This window comes from Abramis brama (assembly GCF_963993115.1).
Source record: "Abramis brama genome assembly, chromosome: 19".
Taxonomy (NCBI): Eukaryota; Metazoa; Chordata; class Actinopteri; order Cypriniformes; family Leuciscidae; genus Abramis; species Abramis brama.
The window spans coordinates 23738828-23762539 of NC_139981.1; the positions used below are offsets into that span (position 1 = coordinate 23738828).

Here is a 23712-nt window from a genome sequence, read left to right on the forward strand (position 1 = left end):
TGACGGTCGTCAATAGCAATGCATTATAACACCGCGCACATCCATTGTAACGGCCGCCTAGTGTTAAGTAGTGTTCATGACATGAATGTTGATGTGCCTTTAAGATAACTTCTTCTATGGCGTACGTTATTGTATGCATGCTGGTTTTATGTGAGCGCGCACGCACACAGTGAGAGTGAGATTGCTCGCGCAAAGAGGAAGATGACCTCTACTGCTGACCGTTGTTTTATTATAATGTGTTTACTTCCCCTTTGATTTGTAGCGTGTTTTAGAGTGTTTTATTTTCCCTTTTAACATTCGCTCTTCGACATGTATGTGAAGTGTGCGCTTAACTGAGAGAAAACATCTATAAAAGTCTCGTGGAACTAACAGTTCATTTGCACTGTCTTGTATCTGGGTAACGTTAGTATTCAAACTCTCTGACAGACGTTACACCATGATCACAATGGACGCGCTCTCTCGTTTCATTCAAATACAACTTGCCGTCTTGCGTCTCCGTTTTTAATTGTATTTTAAAATTAAATCAGAGTTGATTTATTGTTTACAGAGTTTGATAATATTGTTGTGATGATCATCTTGTCTGAACGATTGTTTTGTACGCTGTAACTTAATGGATTTATAAACAGGTAAGATTTAAAACATTAATCTCAATTCAATGTCCCCGTAATTATGTGCTAAAAAAAATCGGTGTAATAAGTGTATAATGAATATAAATTATTATCCCTTAAATGTCACATAGTCTTGTTTGAACTTGTTCGTTCGTCTTTGGCTCAAAGCCACTTGCTGCGAACTTTTCTTTGCGGAAGCTTCACGTTTATTTCAAGTGATTGATATAAAATAGTTCAACTTAAAACAACATTTTATGCCCAATTATTTCCTAGTAGTTTTGGTATTGAGGTCAAAGTTAACTTGCCTTGCGTTCGCTATACAACAGTGGGTAATGGTCACACAAGACGACTCGGCTACTTTCTTGTGCATGTTAGAGCTGACAGGGTGACCATCCTCGATTAAGTTTCCCTCAGGATTTTTGTTAAAGCCAAAATATGACCACACCTCAGAATTGGTTCTCTTAAAAGGCAGAAAAATCTCCCGAGCACGGTCACTGCCTTCCGCAATTCCTTCTTGAATAAAAAACAACAACAACATTGCGCGCTGCGCCTGCATCAGACTGTTGCTGGCTGAACAGGATCTAAAATCGCGATAATCAAACACGGTTTTAATGATAATTAAATTTTAAACGATATTACTAACCGTCAGTGCATTTTATCGTGGTTTATAGTGAAACCGGTAATCGTCCCATCCCTAAAATGAACCACCTTCAACCACAACACATAATCAGAAATACACTGGTATAAAATATGGAGTACTCTAGGTTAGCGAAATAACATATTTTTAAAACTTTAATTACGAATAAAATTTACTTTTATTTAGTAGGCCAGAATCATATTATAACTGGCTTTGATATAGCTGTCAGCACATACAAATAAATAAAATAAATAAACAAATAAAATCCGCAGAAATCAATTCAAGATATTTTTTAAACAAAACCACATTATTCCAGAAGACTGTAAGGGGACATAAATTGGGTGGAGTAGCAATGCAGGATTAAAGTACTGGAGATATTTAGTCACATTGCAACGCACCATAGTGTAGATACAGTGTTAGCAGGCATATACAGCAAGGCAGCTCACTAGCACTGAATAGATTCTTTCCAGGAGCAGCTCAGTGTAATTATGGTCAGTGTTTTTTTTTTTTAATAACAGCCCGCCGCTTCATTCTGATAGCATGAGACTTGAGAAAAGTATCCTCCTCCTTCTCAATTAGATAGAGAAGACTGACTCCAGTCACAAAGTGCACCTGCAGGCTGACTTTAATGGCTCACCTAGCAGCAGATATCCAGCAGAGTTTAATTACAGTGACAGGATGAAATAGGTGGAGTTGATATCCAGCTCGTCCCTTGAGATGGAGACCCAGATTTCTCCATCCTTTTAAATGGTATGTACATACTCTGAAATGTGATCAAGGTACAGACAAACAGAAAGAAATATAGGCACACAAAAAACAGCAGACATGGACAGGAGCCAAAGAAAGTGGATCTGTTCCAATCTCTACTGCACTATCAATTTCTGTGAAGTCTCCTACTTTCTAAGAAGTGTCTACTTTGAAACCATAGCTTGCAAAAACAAAAGCTGCTCATTATATCAAGTAGATCAACTAGTCGAAGATAGTCGAAGCTGTATTAAATAAATAATGTAAGACATTACAATATTTTTACGTTAGTAGTGCCCTCATTTGAAGTTAGTTGCTATTCAACATTTCTTCTAAGGCAGCATACTAAACAAAATGGCACCTTACGGACTGATTTGAAACACTGTAGTCAGCATCTCCGTTTAATCACAACACACATTTAGCATTCTTCACATGAACAGTGGGCTACACAAGCACTAATGCTCACAGTTGCAATAGTCAGATATTAGCATGCTGCTACGCTAATGACTCAATAATCTAAAGACCCTTTCACATAACTTGTGTCAAGTTTCCCCATTGTATGACACACACTGTATTAAAACGAATTTGCTACAATACAACTACCGTGTTACCTCAGATACTGGCTGTCCGCCAGTCAAGCTATTTCTAAACTATTTCAGCTTTAACCCTGTTTGATGCTGACCTGACATTTTATGACTATTCTAAATTTGCCCGTACATTTGTGGCTGTCACACTTAATTTTACCACACTGATGCTGTATTTAAGAGCACAAAGCAGCAGCAGCAGCAAAAAAAAAAAAAAAAAAGGTTTAAAGGCTGTCAAACTTTATGAAGAGATCTTGAATGTCTCATAATTTCCTTTTATTCATCTATATTTACCTTATTTGTTTTATTTTTAATACTTTCACATCCTTTGTCTGCTGTCATCTGACCTTAGTTTGACTCGCTTTGCTTACATCTTGTAATTGTCAACATTAAGATTTCACATCGCTTTAATAATATAATAAAAAACAACAACATAACAGTTCTTTTTTTTCCCTTTCTGTGATGCATCAAAACCATTCGCATCTCTTTCTTTTTTTTCTTTTTTTCTTTTTTTTTTTTTTGCACATTTCCAACTTTGTTGCTACCCAGAAAAACCTGCCCTTTTGTGGAACTTGAACATTTTTGGAGTAGACAAAACAGTGCATAGTTTTTACGGTGAAGAGTTACGTTTACATGTCATGTGTGAGGGCCTTAAAGGTGAAGTATGTAATAATTTTTTATTTATTTTTTGCTTTTTTAATTTTACACAAAATTTTAACCAGATTAACCTTTTTTAACCTTTTAACCAGATTGAATTTTATTTTATTTTATTTTTTATTTTTTGGGTTGGGGGGGGGGGCATCTTAAAGGGGTCTTTGTCAACTCTCCATTATACTGTGCCTTGTTTACAAAACAAAATTCTCCGAACAAACATATAATCCTCCGACACAATCCGGGATGTCATTAAATTCAACCACCCCTAACCAGCCAAGATGCGACATTGCTTGGCAACCAGGGCTGTGACGGTGGCAGTTTTTTTACGACCGCGGTCATAATGGACCAACTACCGGCGGTGGTGCGGAGGTTGGGGGGTTGTTTTGAAATAAAATAAAAAAAAATAATAAAAGAGGCTCAAACATCCATTTCGTAACAGACATGCGTGTTTATTTGAGCAATTCCGTCAAAGAAACAACACACTAAAGCCTGTAAAGCATTACATAAATATCAGTAAATAATGGTAACATAAATAATATAATAAAGTTAAATATAAAAAAAAACAAAAAAACATTTGTTTTATATTTCCACACAAAGACGCGTGATATAACCTACCGCTCTGCGAGAGAGAGATCAGGGATGTGGGACACGAGCAGTAAAGAGACCATCGATCTCTTTTCTGATATCTTCATGTTTTCTACTTGTTGTAAAAGGTCTGAAGAGCGAATTTTATCTTCCACAAGGGCAAGGCATTTAGGCTGTTTGATTTTGCGCTGCCAGAGAAAGTGAAGTGACTAGAATCACACTAGAATGTAACATTTAATTTCTAACCTATTATTTATTTTGTAAACAAAGCTTTGTGCTTCACACGTGTCATAATATTGATGTAAAACAGCATTCACATACAAAAAAATGTGTTTGCGGACCACCGCGGTGAGGCGGTTGTCAAGTTTACCGGCACAGCCCAACTGGCAACCACAAAAAACATTCAGTAACACTACTCTGAAAAAATGGTAACCTAAAACGATGTGCTTCATGTGTTTTTTACAAATATTTTTTTTTTATTAAAAATTACTGAATCAACCTAAATATATTAGGTTCCACCAACAAAACGTCTCAGGTTACTCATGTAACCATGGTTCCCTGAGAAGGGAACGGTGATGCCGGCTCCCTTTATATCTTCTGCATTCCGCCGGCACACGTCACGGGATGACGTTGCACCAATCAGGATTGGATTAAGTTGCACATGTGACTTCAGGAGCACTGACGCTGAAGGGATTCCCCAAAGTGTCGTCATAGCGACGCAGCGGGAGTTCCATCGAAAGGGAACTAAATTTAAGGGTAAGATCAGGAAGAAATAGCTCTTTAACGTTAATATTGCAGGTTACCACTTTTTGCAGTGTATGTCTACATCAGACACAAGCTACATCGCGCAAATCTAAATGACTAACATTATAATTAATAAAGCTGTTTACACTGGAAGTACCTGTCTGCGACTGCTGTAAGAAACTGCATCATGTCAATTCTGCGGTGAATGGCAGAGTATGGCAGAATTACAACCGCCAACCGTTATACACAATTTCACCTAGCCCCACACATAACATCCTCACTACACTCTTCAAATCATACAAAAATCCATAACAATAAACGCTGCATGAACAGACAAGGATATCTGAAAATGTCAACTATAGACGCCCACCAATCTTTTATCCTCAACTGCTAATCTGAACAGTCTGACAATAGCCACAATTTATGTGCCTCTATTTCCACTCAGCCTCACAGCATTTCCAGCAACGTTTTGAGATTTTTATTACGGTTGTCAGTTTGTCTTTGGCAGACGTGACGGTTTAATTCATACATCATCAGATGCTCAGTTTGGAGAGCTGTATCTGGCTGCTTCGGTAATGAAGGTGTGCAGAGAAGATGCAGAGACCGATTTGTGAGACGCTGCCACACAGATATAGAGATACAATTATCTCTCTGACTTCGCTCAGAGCATAAACGCTGGGCTGTAACATCCCATTTCACCATCCAGGAACAAAATGGAAAGTTAAGGTTCTGGTGCAAGGTTTATTTTGTAAAAGTGGTAAATAAAATCCCTCATGATAGTGACAGGGAATTAATGATGGAGTGAACTGTGAGTCTCACCCTCGGTGTTTTGAGCCAAGATTTGGGTGATGATAACGAGCAAGCCAAACGCCAAAACCAGACAGCCCGATCGCCACCAGCTCCTCCTCATCTTCAGTTACTGCCTACTGCCAACCCACCTGTGGAAAAACAGACAGAGATGGTTTGATTTTATAGGTCCAAAAGACCAATATATTGCCGTAAACCATGCAGCACTTGACGAATTATATATATATACAGTGCAATGCATAAGTGAATACACCCATGCTAAAGTTGACTAAAAAGAGGAATAAAAAATCATATTTTGGAAATTGAACTTAATGCCTTAATTAAAAAAATTAGGAAAAATCCAACCTTTAAGGACACCAATTTTCTTTGTGAATGAATAATGTATCGTAAATAAATAAATGTTCTTCCTTAAAATACATGGTGCATAAGTGAGTACACCCCTATGTTAAATTCCCATAGAGGATAAAGTTCCCTTGGCCTTTGGAATTAAAATAGCCCCACATCATCACATAGCCTTCACCATACCTAGAGATTGGCATGATTTTATTTCAGTTAGCCTAAAAGCTAGTTTGATTTGCATTGAGAGATGATCTTATGGAAAGTACCCCATGCCAATCTCTAGGTATGGTGAAGGCTATGTGATGATGTGGGGCTATTTTAATTCCAAAGGCCAAGGGAACTTTATCAGGATGCATAGTATCCTAAATTTTTTTTTAAAAAAATACTTAAAAATAAAAATCTGCCTGCCTCTATGGGAATTTAACATAGGGGTGTACTCACTTATGCACCATGTATTTTAAGGAAGAACATTTATTTATTTACGATACATTATTCATTCACAAAGAAAATTGGTGTCCTTAAAGGTTGGATTTTTCCTAATTTTTTAAATTAAGGCATTAAGTTCAATTTCCAAAATATGATTTTTTATTCCTCTTTTTAGTCAACTTTAGCATGGGTGTATTCACTTATGCATTGCACTGTATATATAAACTTAGTTTAAAAATCAACAGATAACAGAAAATTGTGATGCTGCATCCAAACTGACAGGTTACTTAGATAAGATTTAAACTGTATTTTATGTATATATTGATATAATATAATATCATCCACCCTGCTTTCTAGATCATACTGGTCAAACACTTCAAGACACCAGTGAATCCCCAACATGCACATGCACACGCACACACACACACACACACACACACACACACACACACACAATGGTTTCCATGTTTTACGGGGACTTTTCACAGGTGTAATGGTTTTTATACTTGTACAAATTCTATCCTACTACACTAACCTTACCCATACCCACCACAGAAAACTTTCCATTTTTAGATGTTAAAAACAGCTTATAAATTTAGTATGATTTATAAGCTATTTTCCTCATGGGGACCAAATAAAGTGCCCCCACAAGGACAAGGATTTCGGATATTGCCATCTTTTTGGGTATATCTGAACCACACACAAGCATTCTTCTGAACAAGTCAATAAATTCCTAATGGCAGCTCATACTGATTCAGTCAAAAACAGATCAATTTTGCAGGCACGGTTACAGATCAGTGCACACTAAATTAACACTAGCTAATCCCAAAATGAAAGTTATTATGAAAAAAAAAATACACAGCAAGAAATACAGTAAGAGTTTAAATACAGTAAGAACTATGGGCAGTTATTTAATTTAATTTGTCTATTAACAATTTTTAAGAGGATATACATGCTGATTTCTGTCTTTTTTTTAAGTTGTCTTGAAAAGATCATTTCTAATTAGCATTTTATGAATTATAAATATAAAGAATTTGTATAATTTAAACATGCTCTTAACATGACTGTTGTCTCAATGAGCACAGACTTTAGAAAATACAGACCCTTTCCAAAAAATTAGAATATCATGGAAAAGTTTATTTATTTCAATAATTCCATTCAAAACATTAAACTTCCATAGATTAAAGATTCAGGGCCCACAATTTAAACGATTTCAAGTATTTAGTTGTTTATTTGTACATAATTTGGGCTTCCAGCTCATAAAACCCACGAAAACGGGATTTCAAAAACTTAGAATATTACATGAAAACACAGTAATTACACAGTGATACCATGGTCATTGAACCAGGTTTTGGTTCTTTTGGCAGTGTGGGCAGGTGCAAATCCTGCTGGAAAATGAAGTCAGCATCTCCATAAAGCTTGTCTGCTGAAGGAAGCATGAAGTGCTCTGGAAATGTCCTGGTAGACGGCTGCGTTGAGTGGACAGCGCAGTGGACCAACACCAGCCGACGACATGGCTCCCCAAACCAACACAGACTGTGGAAACTTCACACTGGACTTCAAGCATCTTGGATTGTGTGCCTCTCCATTCTTCCTCCAGACTCTGGGACCTTGGTTTCCAAATGAGATACAAAATTTGCTCTCATCAGAAAAGAGGACTTTGATCCACTGTGCTTTATTAAATCCAGAGTCAACGCAGCCGTCTACCAGGACATTTTCAGAGCACTTCATGCTTCCTTCAGCAGACAAGCTTTATGGAGATGCTGACTTCATTTTCCAGCAGGATTTGCACCTGCCCACACTGCCAAAAGAACCAAAACCTGGTTCAATGACCATGGTATCACTGTGTAATTACTGTGTGATTTCATGTAATATTCAAATTTTTTGAAATCCTGTTTTCGTGGGTTTTATGAGCTGGAAGTCCAAATTATGTACAAATAAACAACTAAATACTTGAAATCGTTTAAGTTGTGGGCCCGGAATCTATAATCTATGGAAGTTTAACGTTTTGAATGGAATTATGGAAATAAACTTTTCCATGATATTCTAATTTTTTGGAAAGGGTCTGTATAGGAGCAACATTATTGGTTGCATTGGAAGTGATGGCAAAATTGTGGGACCATCATCATTCATGTAAAATCTGGTATCATTTTCACACATTAAATATTGACATGGCAACATTGTTTACGATTATTTCCAATTTTTCGATCATAAATGATATATAAATGATAAAAGCAAGATCAAAGTTTCATATAGAGTAATAACATGTTCTAATACAAATCTACCCTGAGACTTCTACAGTTTAAAAAATTATACCGTTAAAAAAATTTCTGAGTGAAAATTGTTTCTATATAGCCTATTTTTTTTTTTTCACAGTGGTATATTTTCTCAGTTCACCCACAATTTGGACCCTGGGTGTGATTGCTGGAAAATAATTATCATTGTAAAGCCCTTCTCAGAAATAAGGGTTTAATCTACTTTGCTTTGTAAGTGTTCGATGCGCAAGGACAGATAATACTTGACTTGACTACAAATATACACATGGGATTAGAGCATTCATTTGTGCATGTGTGTGCGTGTCCCGTTGTGAGGCTGGCTGTCTCATCGGTTGCTGCCTACACATGGAGGTTGATGTAGAGATAAACTTAAAAAAACAAGTATCTCCATTTGATCTGTCACCTGTATTCATACTCACAATCTCTACGATGTCCCTGAGGCAGCCATAAGCCACTGAAATGCTTTAAAACCAGACGCTGATGTGCGTCAACACAGTCATCTAAATACAACATCAGACCACATCGCCGCCACTGTCAGATTCTCTATTCCCAAAGGAGAATAAGCAAGTCTCTGGAGCATGATGGGTGAAAATGATAGTTCTCCCACTTTAACATTTCCACAGAGTGCTCAACAACTGTGACAATACGGTCTCTCCTGTTTTCAGCTTTGAAGCTTAGGTTTGAGGAGCATAAGCAAGGTCCAAAATTAACAGTCATGGCAACATACGCTACTTTCTCTGGCTGCTATCGGGACCCTTTAAGAAATGCTGAAGTTTGGCTCACCTGTGCATCTGTGAGAATGACGGACCGTTCTGGTGTGAGGCGGCTGTGGTTTCATTACGGAATTGTTACGGAATGACACACATTACAACACAGAAAAACCAAGCGAGAAACCAATGTGCTGTGGTGGAGATAGTATAGAAAAAAAGAACAAATTTACACTAATTAAAACCATTTAAGGGAATACATGAACAGATAAAATGAATAAAAGCATCTGCCAAATGCAATGCGAATATATATTCTGACACATATCTTATTTTTAAAAACACAAATTAAATAAATACACATTCAACACTTCATGGCGAAAATACCAAATTAAAAGGACAGGCAGTATTTAAATGAACATTCAGATTGACCAGATATCAAATACATGTCAGATTTAGAACCACATTTGAAATGAATCCAAATTGGATGCCAAAACAATTGGATCTCATAAGTGTTTTTCCTAATTTGCGTGCCAAAAATGTCTGATCTGTGCCAGATATCTGTGAAAAAATAAATGTCTGACGGCATAAAGGCTACCTTAGATTGAAATGCAATAAAATCAAGAATCTGTGATTTTGTTAATTATGTTTAACCTTTGTTTAACTGACAAAAGTACAAAGAAAAGTTCCCCAATGTTTTCACTGGCCAACTTAATTGTATTTTGGAAATAGAAACAAATTTTGATTTTGTAGGCTGCAACTCACTTCAAAAAAGTTGGGATAGAAGCAAAATAAAAGTGAAAAAAGATTATAGGATATCCAAGTTAAACGGTTTTGAAACGGTCCACAATAAGCAGGTTAACTTGTAATAGGTGAGGCTGTTATGTTTGGGTATAAAAGGAGCACCCACCAAAGTCTCAGTTCTTGCAAGCAAAGATAAAGGTCATGGCCCACCACCTTGTGCCAAATTTCATCAGAGAATTGTCAAACAGTGGAAAAAAAACACATTTCCTAATGCAAGATTGCAAAGAATTTAGGCTAGGTCTTTCACCATCTACCATACATAATATTCTGAAAAGATTCAGAGAATCTGGAGAAATCTCAGTACATGTAAGGCCAGGCTGGAATCCTCTGATGAATGTGCTTGACCTTCGAGCCCTCAGATGAGACACCATCATGCTAGATGCTACTGTGTTAAATATTGCTACATGGGCTCAGGAGAACTTTAGAAAACCGTTGTCACTTAACACAGTCTGACGCTGCATCAAGAAATGAAACGCAAATCTCTGCTACGCAAGGAGAAATCTATACATCAGTTCTATGCACAGATGCCACAGAGCTCATCTCAGATGATCCAAAAAACAGTGTAAATGTGCGCTTTCACACTAGCACTTTTGGTGCGCACCCGGGTTCGAATGACGTCAGAGTTCGGTTCGCGTGCGTGCTTCTGTTAGAATAGTATTATTGTAGTAAAATGTTTGAAGGCCTCTTCGCCTTCTTCTGCCTGCACCTCACCCTGATAATAGATGTTTGATATTCCTCCATGACCAAATATATTTGCTATAATTTGCATTAAAAAAAAATGATGCATTGTGCCTGGACCAGACTGCAAAAAAAAAAGATATGAAAAAAGATAAAGGAATTACATTAAAAATTACACTAAACTGGATGAAAAAGTTCCACGTTATAATTTTTGTAGCTGCATATGCTGTTATTCTCATAAATACATTAGCTTAGGGAACATCATTTCATTTTTATGTAAAACCGGCACTGTAAAGAGGTCATTTGACAACTGTATAGCATACTGTCTGAATGTTTATCATTTGATAAGTGATATGAAGTGATTCACACAATATTTCGAGTAATAGTCAACAGTAGTTCAAATTCAGTGTATAAAGTGGATTATGTACTAAGAAGTACTCTAGTATTCCATTCTCAAAACAGCTAGTGAAGCACTCTTTAGCAGACGGGGATCATTCACATTTCATTCATGAGGTGGGTGTGTTTTCTATTAACCAGCAGGTCTACACTATAGCCTCGGTCCTCATGACTGCATTCACTCTATTTAGCTACATATTTAAATAAACAAACAAAAGAACTGAATAATATCATGTCATCTTGAAAGCAGATCGAAACCTGCAGCCCTTCCTGATGTTGGAGTAACAGCGATAATACATCATTATTGTGATGCCTGTAATGTTCCATTATTTCAACAACAATCTTCAAATTCTTAGCTTGCTTTTCTTAAGAAGAGCACAGATGGCTGGGCAGGGTTTTATTATCAAGGGTCTATACATCTTTCACAGTAACATTTGATATCAAAGTACAAAGCTGCTGGATTTCCGGAAGGATCCAAAGACCTCTGAACAAGCTGCCTCCTGCTGTCAAAATTACCCAGCAGACACAAAGTTCCTAAACACCAACCCCGACAGCAAACATTTTACATCCAGACTGTTATCCCTCAAACGCCTGCTCGTAGATCTGGATTTCCTCTGATCTGTCTTGCTGTCAAATTACACAACTGATGTCAGAATGACAATGTGTGGATTTAATTAGCAATTGTTGACCCCAAACAAAAAGAGCAATTTTTCTACTGGGATATAAAGCATTTGCATAAATTCAACATATTGCTATACCCATGAGTTATGTCTGTGAAATTATCAGAGCAAAGCAGGGGCAAATACATGTATTAATTTACAAATAAGCTAGATTGATGACACTTGCTTATGATCAGTGAAGTTCTCTCTCTCTCCCACACATTCTGTGTTGTAATGTCTCTCTCTCTCCCTCCTTATTTTATAAAATAAAATAAAATAAAATAAAATAAAATAAAATAAAATAAAATAAAATAAAATAAAATAAAATAATAAAATAAAATAAAATAAAATAAAATAAAATAAAATAAACGGAACGGAATGGAATGGAATGGAATGGAATGGATTGGCCAAAGGGTGTTTCCCTGCCAATGGCCGAATAGGATAGGCTCCAGCAACCATGAAATAAAATGAAATGAAGTGAAAATGAAATGAAATGAAATGAAATGAAATGAAACTGAACTGAACTGAACTGAACTGAAATTAAATGGCCATATGATGTGTTTGCCAGAGACAATGGGAAAGACTCCAGCATCCCAGCAACCATGATATGAAATGAAATGAAATGAAATGAAATGAAATAATGAAATGAAATGAAATGAAATGAAATTAAATTAAATTAAATTAAATGGACTGACCATAGGGCATTTCCCTGCCAATGGTCTGAGACTAAACTAAACTAAAAATAATAATAATAATAATAATAATAATAAATAATAATAATATAAAATAATTAAATTAAATTAAATTAAATTAAATTAAATTAAATTAAATTAAATTAAATTAAATTAAATTAAATTAAATTAAATTAAATTAAATTAAATTAAATAATAAATGGACTGGCCAAAGGGTGTTTCCCTGCCAATGGCCGAATGGGATAGGCTCCAGCATCCTAGTAACCATGAAATGAAATGAAATGAAATGAAATGAAATGAAATGAATTGAAAGTGGAAATGAAATGAAATGGACTGGCCAGTGGCCATAGGATGTTTCCCTGCCAATGGCCCGAGACAATAGGATAGACTCCAGCATCCCTGCAACCATGATATGAAATTAAATTAAATTAAATGGACTGGCCATAGAGTATTTCTCTGTCAATGGTCTGAGACTTAACTAAACTAAATTTTTTTTTAAAATAAATAAATAAATTTAAATAAATGTAAAAAAAAATGAATAATAATAATAATAACAACAATAATAATAATAATAATGATGATGATGATGCATGGACTGGCCATAGGGTGTTTCCCTGCCAATGGCCCAAGACAATGGGAAAGGCTCCAGCATTCATGAAATTAAATAATGAAATAATGAAATTAACTAAATTTAATTAATTTAATTAAATTTAATTAAATTTAAATACAATTAAATAAAATGACATGACATGAAAATGAAAATGAAATAAAATGGACTGGCCATAGGTCATTTCCCTGCCAATGGCCCGAGACTAAACCAAACCAAACTAAACTAAAATTACAAAATTAAAAAAATAAATAAATAAATAATTATAGTGACTTGCATTGTATTCAAGGTATACATCTTTATCAGTTAATGCATTTCCTGGGAACCAATCCCATGACCTGGTGTTGCTATAGAGCCATGCTCGTTTGAGCTACAGGAATGATGATTGAGATGTTAAAAGATCTTATTTTGTTTAATTCTGTTAATTTAATGAATTATGTTTGAACTCTTTCTTTACTCAAGGGCCGTCTTAACCTTTGTGTGTGTGTGTGTGTGTGTGTGTGTGTGTGTGTGTGTGTGTTTGCAGTGAAGGGTAATGGATCAAAGTGATTGGCATCACTACGTTTCAGCAAAGCATTCAGGGGTAAGAAGGCCATTTCTATTGCCGTCACTGTGGACTATAATATCAACCAAGCACACCTGTCTAATAGCACTCTGCTTTTTCCACAGGCAAATACGAAATCAATGAAAATTGCTGACATCTCATGCTAAAACCTATTACAGTCAATGTCCAACAGTCTTTTATTCATAAAATGTTCTGTCAAGCTAAACCCCTCATCAAAGACACTTTGATGCTATGTCATGCTAGGACACTTTTTTGCATTTCTAAATTATTTAAAATGACTAAACTTCACTGACAAGCCACTCATTGGCCCAGCATGCGTTCAGAAGCCACACGAGGGATGATCATCGACAGGTCGTACTTCCAGTAAATCGCCAGTAAAGGTAAAAAAAAAAAGTTTTGTTCCCTCCTGCCTTAAAGCAATAGGAATCTAAATCATGTAATGGCTTACTCTCCCTCAAGTCGATCCAAATTCCAATTTATGGTTTTACAGTACAAAAATAACTGCATAAAGATTTGGAACAACATCAGGGTGAATAAATTGTGAAAGAATTTTTTTTGCGTGAAATATTTCTTTAAATCTCATTTCCCATCTTCTCTTTAATTGTTACCTGACTAAGAGTGAATGCTGCCAAAGACAGCAGTGCAATTCATTAGCCAGCGTGAGATGCAATCAGAGGACGTAAGGGGTCCAAACACTAATGACTCCAGTGATTAACCCATGCCAATGACCTAGACTTGTTTTCTTAAGCACCTGTGAAGGCATTCAAGCACAGAGATGTGTTACTGTGAGTTGAAATTTAAAACAGAATGTGTCACATGAATAAGGTGGTACCCAAGATGTACACAATTGAAGCTTAACATTCACTTTTAAGCAAACAAAACGCATCTCATTCTTTTTTCTTCACCGTGTCCCTTTAGGGGCTTCATACCATTGCTATTTCACTTGACTTTTTATGCAATCAGTTTGCATGCTTTTTTAAAGTTAACTAATGACATTTTACAGTGTTACTGAGGTGTTTCTACTAAAGGCATAATTCACCCATAAAATAGGATTATTTCATCATTTACTCACCCTCATGTCATTCCAATACTGTATGGCTTTCTTTCTTCTGTGGAACGTAAAATATGTATTTTTAAAAATATCTCAGTGCTATTTTTTTTTCAGTGGTCAAAACTGCTTACCAACAATCTTCAAAATATGTTTTGTGTTCTGCAGAATAAAGGAAGTCATACAAATTTGTAAACAGGGTGAGTAAATGATGACAGATTTGAATTAAAGAGTGAACTATCACTTTAAGTGTCAGGGGAAATGTGCGTCAATGGCTGCATTTACACTTGGCATTAACATGCGACCTGTATCCGGATGTTGTCCATATACGCATTGAAAAGACAAGTGTAAACGCGTTTCTGATCGGAATGTTATCCGATCAGCGTGTCCTGGTCCAGAGGTAGTTGAGGACGCATTGTGAGCGGATCTCAGTGTAATGTAAACGCAATCCAGCCATCGTATCTACATTCAGAGGGCGACGCAACGTCATATAAATCCCCGCCCAGTCTCCCCACGTGTGCAACATTATCTGAACGAGTACAATCACAGTCAGTCATGAGTTCTTAAGAGCTGCACGCTGCTTTGCCAGAGGAATAATCGGAATACACTTTTTATTTTTTTAATGTTTTAAATGTTGAATGTTTTTATTGTTTCAGCATGTTTATTAATCTCCCATTTCTGTCAATATAGTCATTGCATGCTATAACCTTAAACCCCGATGATCGATGATGTGACTTGTTTAACATGATCAACCCAGTTATTTTTGTATGATCAACTCTGGAAGTATTCCTTTGTCCAAAAAACTTAATTTGATCTAAGCCTGGAGATTGCATAGGAAAGTAAAGTGAGTGAGTGAAAGCAATTGGGACATTGCTTAACCTGGTGTCGTGCCACAGACCTAATTTAAATAGTATGCAGAAAACAGAAATCCGATCGGTTATCCAGATACAGAGGCTACTTAATGTGAAAAAAAAATCTGAATTTTGCTAGTTTGCTGAACAAGACACCTGTACATGGCCTAAAATAATTTATCAGCTGAAAAAAAAAAAAATGTAATCCTAATTCTGAATTGAATTGTCACATGTGGTGGGAATAACTTAATAATATTCCCATTTTATACCCACAACTTCCTATGGTTTAATATGAAAATCTACACCACTGCCTAAACACATAGAGAGCAACTTAGATGGAAACAAAAGAAATGTTCTGTTTGATCTATATCTTGTAACCTTGGTTCCCTGAGAGGCAAGAACAAGATATTGAGTTGCTAACGCTGGAGAATGGGAAGAGTTCCCGCAGCGTTAGCAACGCAATGTTGAAGTGACCTCTCTGGAAAGGGAACTATATCCATTGGGGATCTATGACAACAAGTAAATATCAGTGAATTGACTGCTGAAGGTTACTTCACCACTGAGAACTTCTTCCAGCAATCTAAAAAGGCAGGTCACAATATTAAACAAACTACAATAAATAGCATACAACGGCAAATAAATAAAAGTGAGTGTGTGTGTGTGTGTGTGTGTGTGTGTGTGTGTGTGTGTGTGTGTGTGTGTGTGTGTGTGTGTGTGTGTGTGTGTGTGTGCGTGTGTGTGCGTGTGTGTGCGTGTGTGTGTGTGTGGACAGGGTGATGTGATTGTTGTTTGAGAACTGGCAGCAGCATATTGGTTTGAAAACACATTCAAACCAAGTGTGGACAGAGCTGAGGTCAAACCAGAGCAGCACCTCATTCAGACTCTATCAAGATGGACAACACATCCAGCTGTGGATCAATGAAAGGCGTTATAAAAGGGTCATATGGCTCTAGAACAATATTTATTTGCCGTAGAGTTGAAGATAAAGGTAAATGCCACTATTTTAACTTCTTATCTTAATGTCAAAGACACCAATTATGTTGTAGAGATCGACCGATAGTGGATTTTACCGATAACGATAGCTAGGTTGGGCCATACTTGCCGATAACCGATTAATCAACCGATAGTTTTTAAAATTGATACTGGATAAAAACAAACATAGCACTCCAAGTAAAACAGTGCTGAACTTTATTATAAAAATAATAAAACTGTATTGAACCATGAAAACATGCTAAATGAAATAAATATATATTATGAATAAATATTAAGTCAATAAAAGACATTAATTCAAACTGAAACAAAAAGTAAGACTCTAAATAAATAAAACCAGTTACATTCAAAATGTAACTGTTAAACTGTTCTTTTTCAAGCCAACTTAATGAATAAAAAAGTAACAAAATTTGATCGGTATAATATTTGAGCAATACAATTGCACCTTGATCATTCATGTTAGTTTGATAGTGCATTAACTATGGTTAACAAATAAAAACCTTAATTTAAAAATGTATTAGTACATGTTAATTAACAAATAATGAACAATCCTTATACAGAAGTTATTAACCTTAGTTAATGTTACATATGGAATTTTATTGTAAGTGTTATCATTTCATATAAATCCAAACAGTCATGCTTAAATATCTACAACGCCAGAGTATTGAAATTACATAAATATTAAATGTATAGTCTCACACTTTTGCTTCTATTTTATAAACACTTGATGATTATCTAATCAAAATAACAAAATATGTATTAAAGTGATGATGAAAAAATAACCGAAATCGAATGCTTTTCTGATTTGTTTATATGTTTCTGTTTATATGTTCCGTTTCTGTCTATCTTACATCTCTAGCTTTAAATATGCAACTTCTCTGCATATTAAATGCATAAAAGTGACCAGCTGGATATAAACTAATGCAAATAGAGACATTAAACATTCGGGTCGGACTTACGTTTATTTTTGTCAGTGTTTTTTAACCGCTTGAGGTACTAATAATGTTAGCGTCCTCTCAGCCTTGAAGGCAAACAAACATACTGTTGTGCTGTTCTTTCTCTACTAATGCAGCATTTAGTCAACAAATTAATCACTTTATAATGATATGACAAAATGTACTGTATACATAGGCTACTTTTAGCTGTCGGTGCTTTAAACGCGCATCTGATGTCAGCGCTCTCCACACAGCATGTGCTCTCAGTGCAGCACGCAGCATCACGTGTCGAAATAAACAACACGAGGCATCAGCGATAGTTTTTATTACACCTCTAGAGGCCGCTCTTGTACTGCATGATGCCAGCAGACCCTTCTCAGCTCTCTCTTTCTGCTTACTGTGTAATGAATGACAGCGCGCGCTTCTCAGCCACTCCAGCAACGGACGCAACCAGGAAAAACTATCGGTATGTATTTTTGCCGATAACGATAGTTCCACCAATCAACTATCGGTGCCGATTAATCGGCAAAACCGATGAATCGGTCGACCTCTATTATGTTGCACGAGTATGTGTGCAGTATATGTATGTGGTGATAAAAATAATATGCATTGGGACTATTCATTGATCATAAAATATCTTAATATATTATTTGATAAATTGCATACGTATATACAGTAAATAAAAGTTCCCTCTCATTTGTTCTAATTTTCTAAGCTCAACCAACCCAGCTAAGAACCCTAAGTATCAACCAACCCATTATTTTTCAAACATCAGAAAACTCAAGCAACCAAATAACCTGCCACCTGGATCCAAGACTGTTAGCTGATGGACCTGTTTTATTTTTACCCTGAGTCTATGTTACAGGAAACAGTTTAAGTTAATATGAACCAGGCTGGAGGCAGCATTAGCTCATCATATCCAGCTAAATGCACTCCAACAAACTCAATAAACACTCAAAACTACACTCAAAGGAGCAGGTTGGATGTCATCAACATCCATTCTTGAGTGTCTCATTACCAAATGCCATGATGTCATATGTGTTGATGCACCGATGTATTTATCAGCCGATTTTTGGCATATCGGCAACAGCATGAAAAAGGCTGATATATCAAACCGATGGCTTATTAATCAACTGCACGAAGGCACTGAGCTGTATAATGTCTGTTGCATTATCCAAGATTAACTCTTTGACGTGTACGATCACACCGGTGTGATTAGAACATTCAGTGCATCATGTGACCAGCTGCTAAATTCATCGCTCAGAGCTTGTCATATATCACAACTATTCAGTGTTTTCAACCACATAATGTTTATTTTAGGTTTCAGACATTTAAATACACATAAGTACTAGCAAAATAGTACATTTGTAAAATACACACTGATGTCTATGGAAGCGGCAATAACAATCCTTTCAATTATACATTGACAACGTGTTTTATTCATATCAGATACACATTGTGTAGGTAACTATTAAGTTTACTCTATTCTTCTCCTACTTCACCAACCACTTACTTTCATCTATTTTGGGAGAAATGGATGAATTTACGTGATGAAAATCTGACAGATCCGATTATCTGAACTGCGGCACAAATTAACACGCCAGTGCACATCGCGCATATAGCTCAACTAGCATGATCAATATAAAGGATTTTAAACAACAAAACACGTTCAATTATACGTATTTGAGAATCAGAATATCAGGTAGTTGATGACATAGCCAACAAGTTTGTGGGTGTGGCGTGGTCATGTGACAAGCATGATGCGCCGCCATGGAAATAATAAGGTGATACGTTCTAAAATAACGGTGGCCTTAAACAACTCACGCTGGGGGCTCAGAAAGAATATTTAAAATTTGCGTAATCTAATATGCCTGCTTCGCTGCCGTTATAATGTTAATCAAACAATAAAAGACAAAAAAACAAATCACTCACTACTCTTAACTAAATAACTTTTGTAACTTTCATAAGGATTAATATTTAATTTATACAGTGAAGAATATGCAGTGTTATTGTACTCTATTTCTGTACCTAAAAACTGGTAAACCTAGCTATAAAGCACTGTTTATGTCATATGTATCTTTGATCTGTTGTATTTATGTTAGCCTACTGAATTTTAAATGGATCTAATCCATGTTCATTAGAAATTATTTGATGATGCAGCAATAAACTAGTATAACTTAATGCATATGTTTTTGAACTTTGCTGATTTAAAACATGATCAAAACACTATCTTTTAATGACAAAAGTTCAAATAAGAGAGCATTTGACAAATATTGGTATCAGCCAATAATTGTTTTTAAAAAGCGGTATTAGTATCGGCCCCACAAATCATATAGTGCATCCCTAGTTGCAACAGAGTCTGGTCTGTTCATCACTTATACCCCTTTTCCACCAACAAGAACCGGGTGCTGGTTCAGAGCCAGAGCCAAAGCTGGTTCAGAGTTGGTTCGACTGACGAGCTTACTAAGAACCGGTTTGCCTTTCCACCGGCTAGAGAGCCACAACAGAGCCAGATCTTACGTCACTGTATACGTCTCATGTTGCCCAGCAACCGCTAGTGCGGTAGCGCCAAACACAAACACGCCAGGCTTGTTCGAGATGCATCGGCTTCTCGCAGATCGATCGCCGCAAGACATCAAAGCACTGCGATAGCGATCTAAAAGCACAAGGAGTCGTATGCTCTCCAAACACTCCCGCAGCTCCGATCGGTCCTCGCCGCTCCGATGCATCTCGAACAAGCCATCAACAATAACGGACGTTGCAATACTATGGATGCTCATGGGTTTGCAAAAATACATCGGAATCCAACGCGTTCGTGCAGATCGCCGTAACTTACATAGACGGATATTATAATCGAGCTGCTATTAGCTCGACTAGCTGCTATTTAAAAATGGCGGTCACAAGTTTCTATTCGTCTTGTTGGTCACGGTAACCCCGCACCCAGCCCCTGACGCAAGCGGTTCTTTCTTGGCTCCGTTCTAGACCCTGCAATGATTTGGTGCTACTTAAGAACCAGTTTTACTGGTTCGGAGCTGGTGCTTTGGCGGTGGAAAAACAAAGAACCGATTTGAAACTAGGCTCTGGCTCCGAACCAGCACCAGCTCTGCCTTGGTGGAAAAGGGGTAATAAAAGGGCTTTCGCACTGGAACTCAGTTGATGATGATGATGATGATGATGATGCATTTTATTTGTAATGCGCTTTTCTCCAACCCAAACCGCTACACAGTATAGTAAACATAATATAAGATAGTTAAACAATAATTAAAAACAGAAAAATCAGACAAAAAACACTTCAAAGACAATAAGCATTTTTAAAAAGATGGGTCTTTAGAGACCTCTTAAAGCAGTCCAGAGTTGGGGAATTTTTTATCGCAAAAGGAAGTTTATTCAACAACCGTGGGGCGGTGACCGTAAAGGAGCGTCCACCCATTGACTTTAATTTGAATGTGGGCTGCTGTAGAGTAGAAGAGTCAGACGAGCGGAGAGAACGATTTGGAATGTAAGGAGCAACTAGATCACAAAGGTATTCCGGTGCTATCCCATGAATGGCTTTATATGTTAAAATCAAGATTTTAAAATCGTTATAGTTATAGGAACTCAGTTATAGAAACCAGCCAACGTAGCAACAGCAAAGTTATTTAAGCATGGCATTCAACAACATCAACAACTGAAAAATTGAGGACGCCGGGATTGGAGCTGTGTTTTTGTGTCGTGGGTTTCAGGATAACAGAGATTTTATGTAGACGTACTGTACAAGTTATGCGATTAAAAGAACAAAAAGGAGGGCTAAGAAACAAATTCTCCTAAGACAACTTGCAGTGCTACATATCATAGAGGCTGAGAAAAGAACACAACACCGCAGACAAAAGTGACAGGTAAATACCATTAACATAAGCCTTCTGTATGTTTAGGTCTTATCGCTGTTTCCATTTTCATGGAGTTAGTTTGTGGAGTAAGTATATGTAAACTGTGTTTTAAAAATACCATACAGGCTTGGAACGACATGAGGGTGAGCAAATAATGACAGATTATTAATTTTTGGTGTGAACTATACTTTCAACAAATAAAGTGACTTCAGAGTGCAGAATTTTATCTGTTTGCATCACTTTCAATCCTGACTGACAGACTTTTATCTGCGTTGACTGTCATTTTTTGAAAGTGATCAAATCAGATACATCAGTTGCTATAGTAATGATGTAGGCGTCACCGAGCATACTACCAGGAGCAGAAAGCTGGCAGTATGGAGACAGTTGACAGAAAGCTTGAAATCTGCTTATCTACACCATGGCGTTTCGCCACAGAACTGAACTGATGCTTTACTGGAGAACTGATGCTTTACTGCAGAGGAAACCTCTCAAACGCATGAGAATGAGAAAAAAACAAACAAAAAAAACACCATGCGTCTCAAAAACAGTGATTACAACTGGCACATCTGACATAGTTTGAATGTTTGACCCTTCAGATTGGACTTCAGGACTAATGGCTTGTGCAAGAGCATCTCTTCTGAAAGGCTTCTAAAAACATTGTCCCTAGAGTGGAGAGATGAGGCATTCGTTCTCTCACACACACACACAATACACTTTTTTTAAAACGAGCACTCACCATTGTGATGGAAATGTCAAAATCTTCCAAGAACCTGAGAATGAATGTATTGAAGCCATTATTGCAGAGAACGTTATTCGATGGTTTTTAGTCCCACATTTGAGGGGAAAGTTCAGTCTTAAGGCTTCCTTTAGTCAGAAATGAAAATGCACCTCTGCCCACTGCATTTGGCTTCAGCGAACCTTTATAAATCATTCAGTCTGCCATGTAGAAGAGGGAAATACATGCACATAAGTATATGTACCCTATGCTAAAAAAAAAAGAAAAAACAGCTTGAATTTTAGCCCAGTCCAGGCTGGTTATATTGGTAAGTGCTAGTTGAGGGTGAAGCTAAGTTCGGCCTTGGTCTCGAAGCATCAGAATGGTCTTATTTTGTTGGTAAAGCTATTTAAAGGGAACAATCCGAAAATAATTGTACATTTGTACACTTTACAAATGAATACCTATGAATAATGATTAAATCATAAAAAAGTAGAGTCCAAAAGTCTGAGACATTTTTTGTTATTATTTAACCGTATAATTAAGCTGAAGGATTCAGGATTTTAAAACAAAGACAAGTTATGTAAAATGAAAAAGAAATATGTGCTGTCGTTGAATGAAAAGCAGGATTTAACCAAATACAAAGTAAATAAAAAAATAAAAAAATAAATAAAAATCCATTCACTCAAATTGAAATGCTGATAATATGAATTGTAATGAAGAGACTGAATTTTGTATTTTGGACTTTTTTGGATTCATGTTTTGCATTAGTGATTACCATCTATTTGAGCTCATTTCTGCTGTTTAACATGTTGAGTGTATAGAGAGGCATTCACAGACCATCTAATATCCTTCATACCGCTCTACTGAAGCCCTCCAAACAGCATCTGTACCTGAGATGATCCCATCTGCCAAAACATCAGCAGACTCACTCTCTCACCCCCTCAGACCTCAACCAATCTCTGCAGCAGCTCTAGTGTCTACACCATTACTCATCTTGTTCCTCCAAACTCTCCAGTTCTCCTCTAAACAGCTCTCTTAACCCCTGTCTGGCTCTGCAAACTATAGCATCTCAACCAAATACATTAACACTCTTTAATGCCTTGGAGTCTTGATTCCCGACCTCTCCAACTGCTCCCTCTCTGCCTGAGCTCTAAACCTCTGGCTTTCGCGGTCTACCCTGCTGTTGTCATCCTGCGGGACTCCCAGTGGGCAGAAGCTGATTAGAGATGAATCAGACAGCTGAGAGAGGCTGACTGAGGTAAAGATGCATGCTGGAGAAATCCAGCCTGGCCTTCACACATCAGAGACCATGTACACGGAAGAGAGGAGAATATCATTGGGCTTATATTTATACAGTTGGCAAAGCAGCCAACCTACTGAACGTCCATCACCTACACCTACATTGTGGAAACTCTCTATCCTGCTTATTTTAAAGGAATAGTTCACCCAATTATAAAAATGTTGCCATTATTTAATCCCCCATATGACATTATTTTCTTCCGTGGAACACAAGGGAAGAGGGACTGAGGCTTTCAAGCTTTAAAAAGGATGCGCAGACACCATGAAATACAATGAAAGTGGTCCATATGACTCGTGTGTCCCAAGTTTTCTGAAACCATACAGTACATGCCTTCCTGAAGCTCAAACAGTACAGCATGGTGCTAGAAACGCCAAGGTCATGGGCTTGATTACCAGGGAAGGCAGAGAAAAACTGATCAACTGTGTACTTTGGGATAAAAGGATCTGCCAAATGCATATACTGAAATAGTGCACTAGCTCTCCTTGGTATTCCAAG

The 23712-nt window shown here is 36.8% G+C and overlaps 1 protein-coding gene across 1 annotated transcript in view; it reads right to left on the bottom strand.

Annotated features, from left to right (window-relative positions):
• LOC311069437 (protocadherin-15-like) overlaps window positions 1-23712 on the bottom strand; it is a 268582-nt gene that overhangs the window by 239323 nt on the left and 5547 nt on the right. Inside the window, exon 2 of the mRNA XM_084092609.1 lies at window positions 5376-5494. Coding sequence (XP_083948735.1) covers window positions 5376-5466 — 91 coding nt within the window. The 5' untranslated portion in view covers window positions 5467-5494. The remainder of the gene's footprint in view (window positions 1-5375; window positions 5495-23712) is intronic.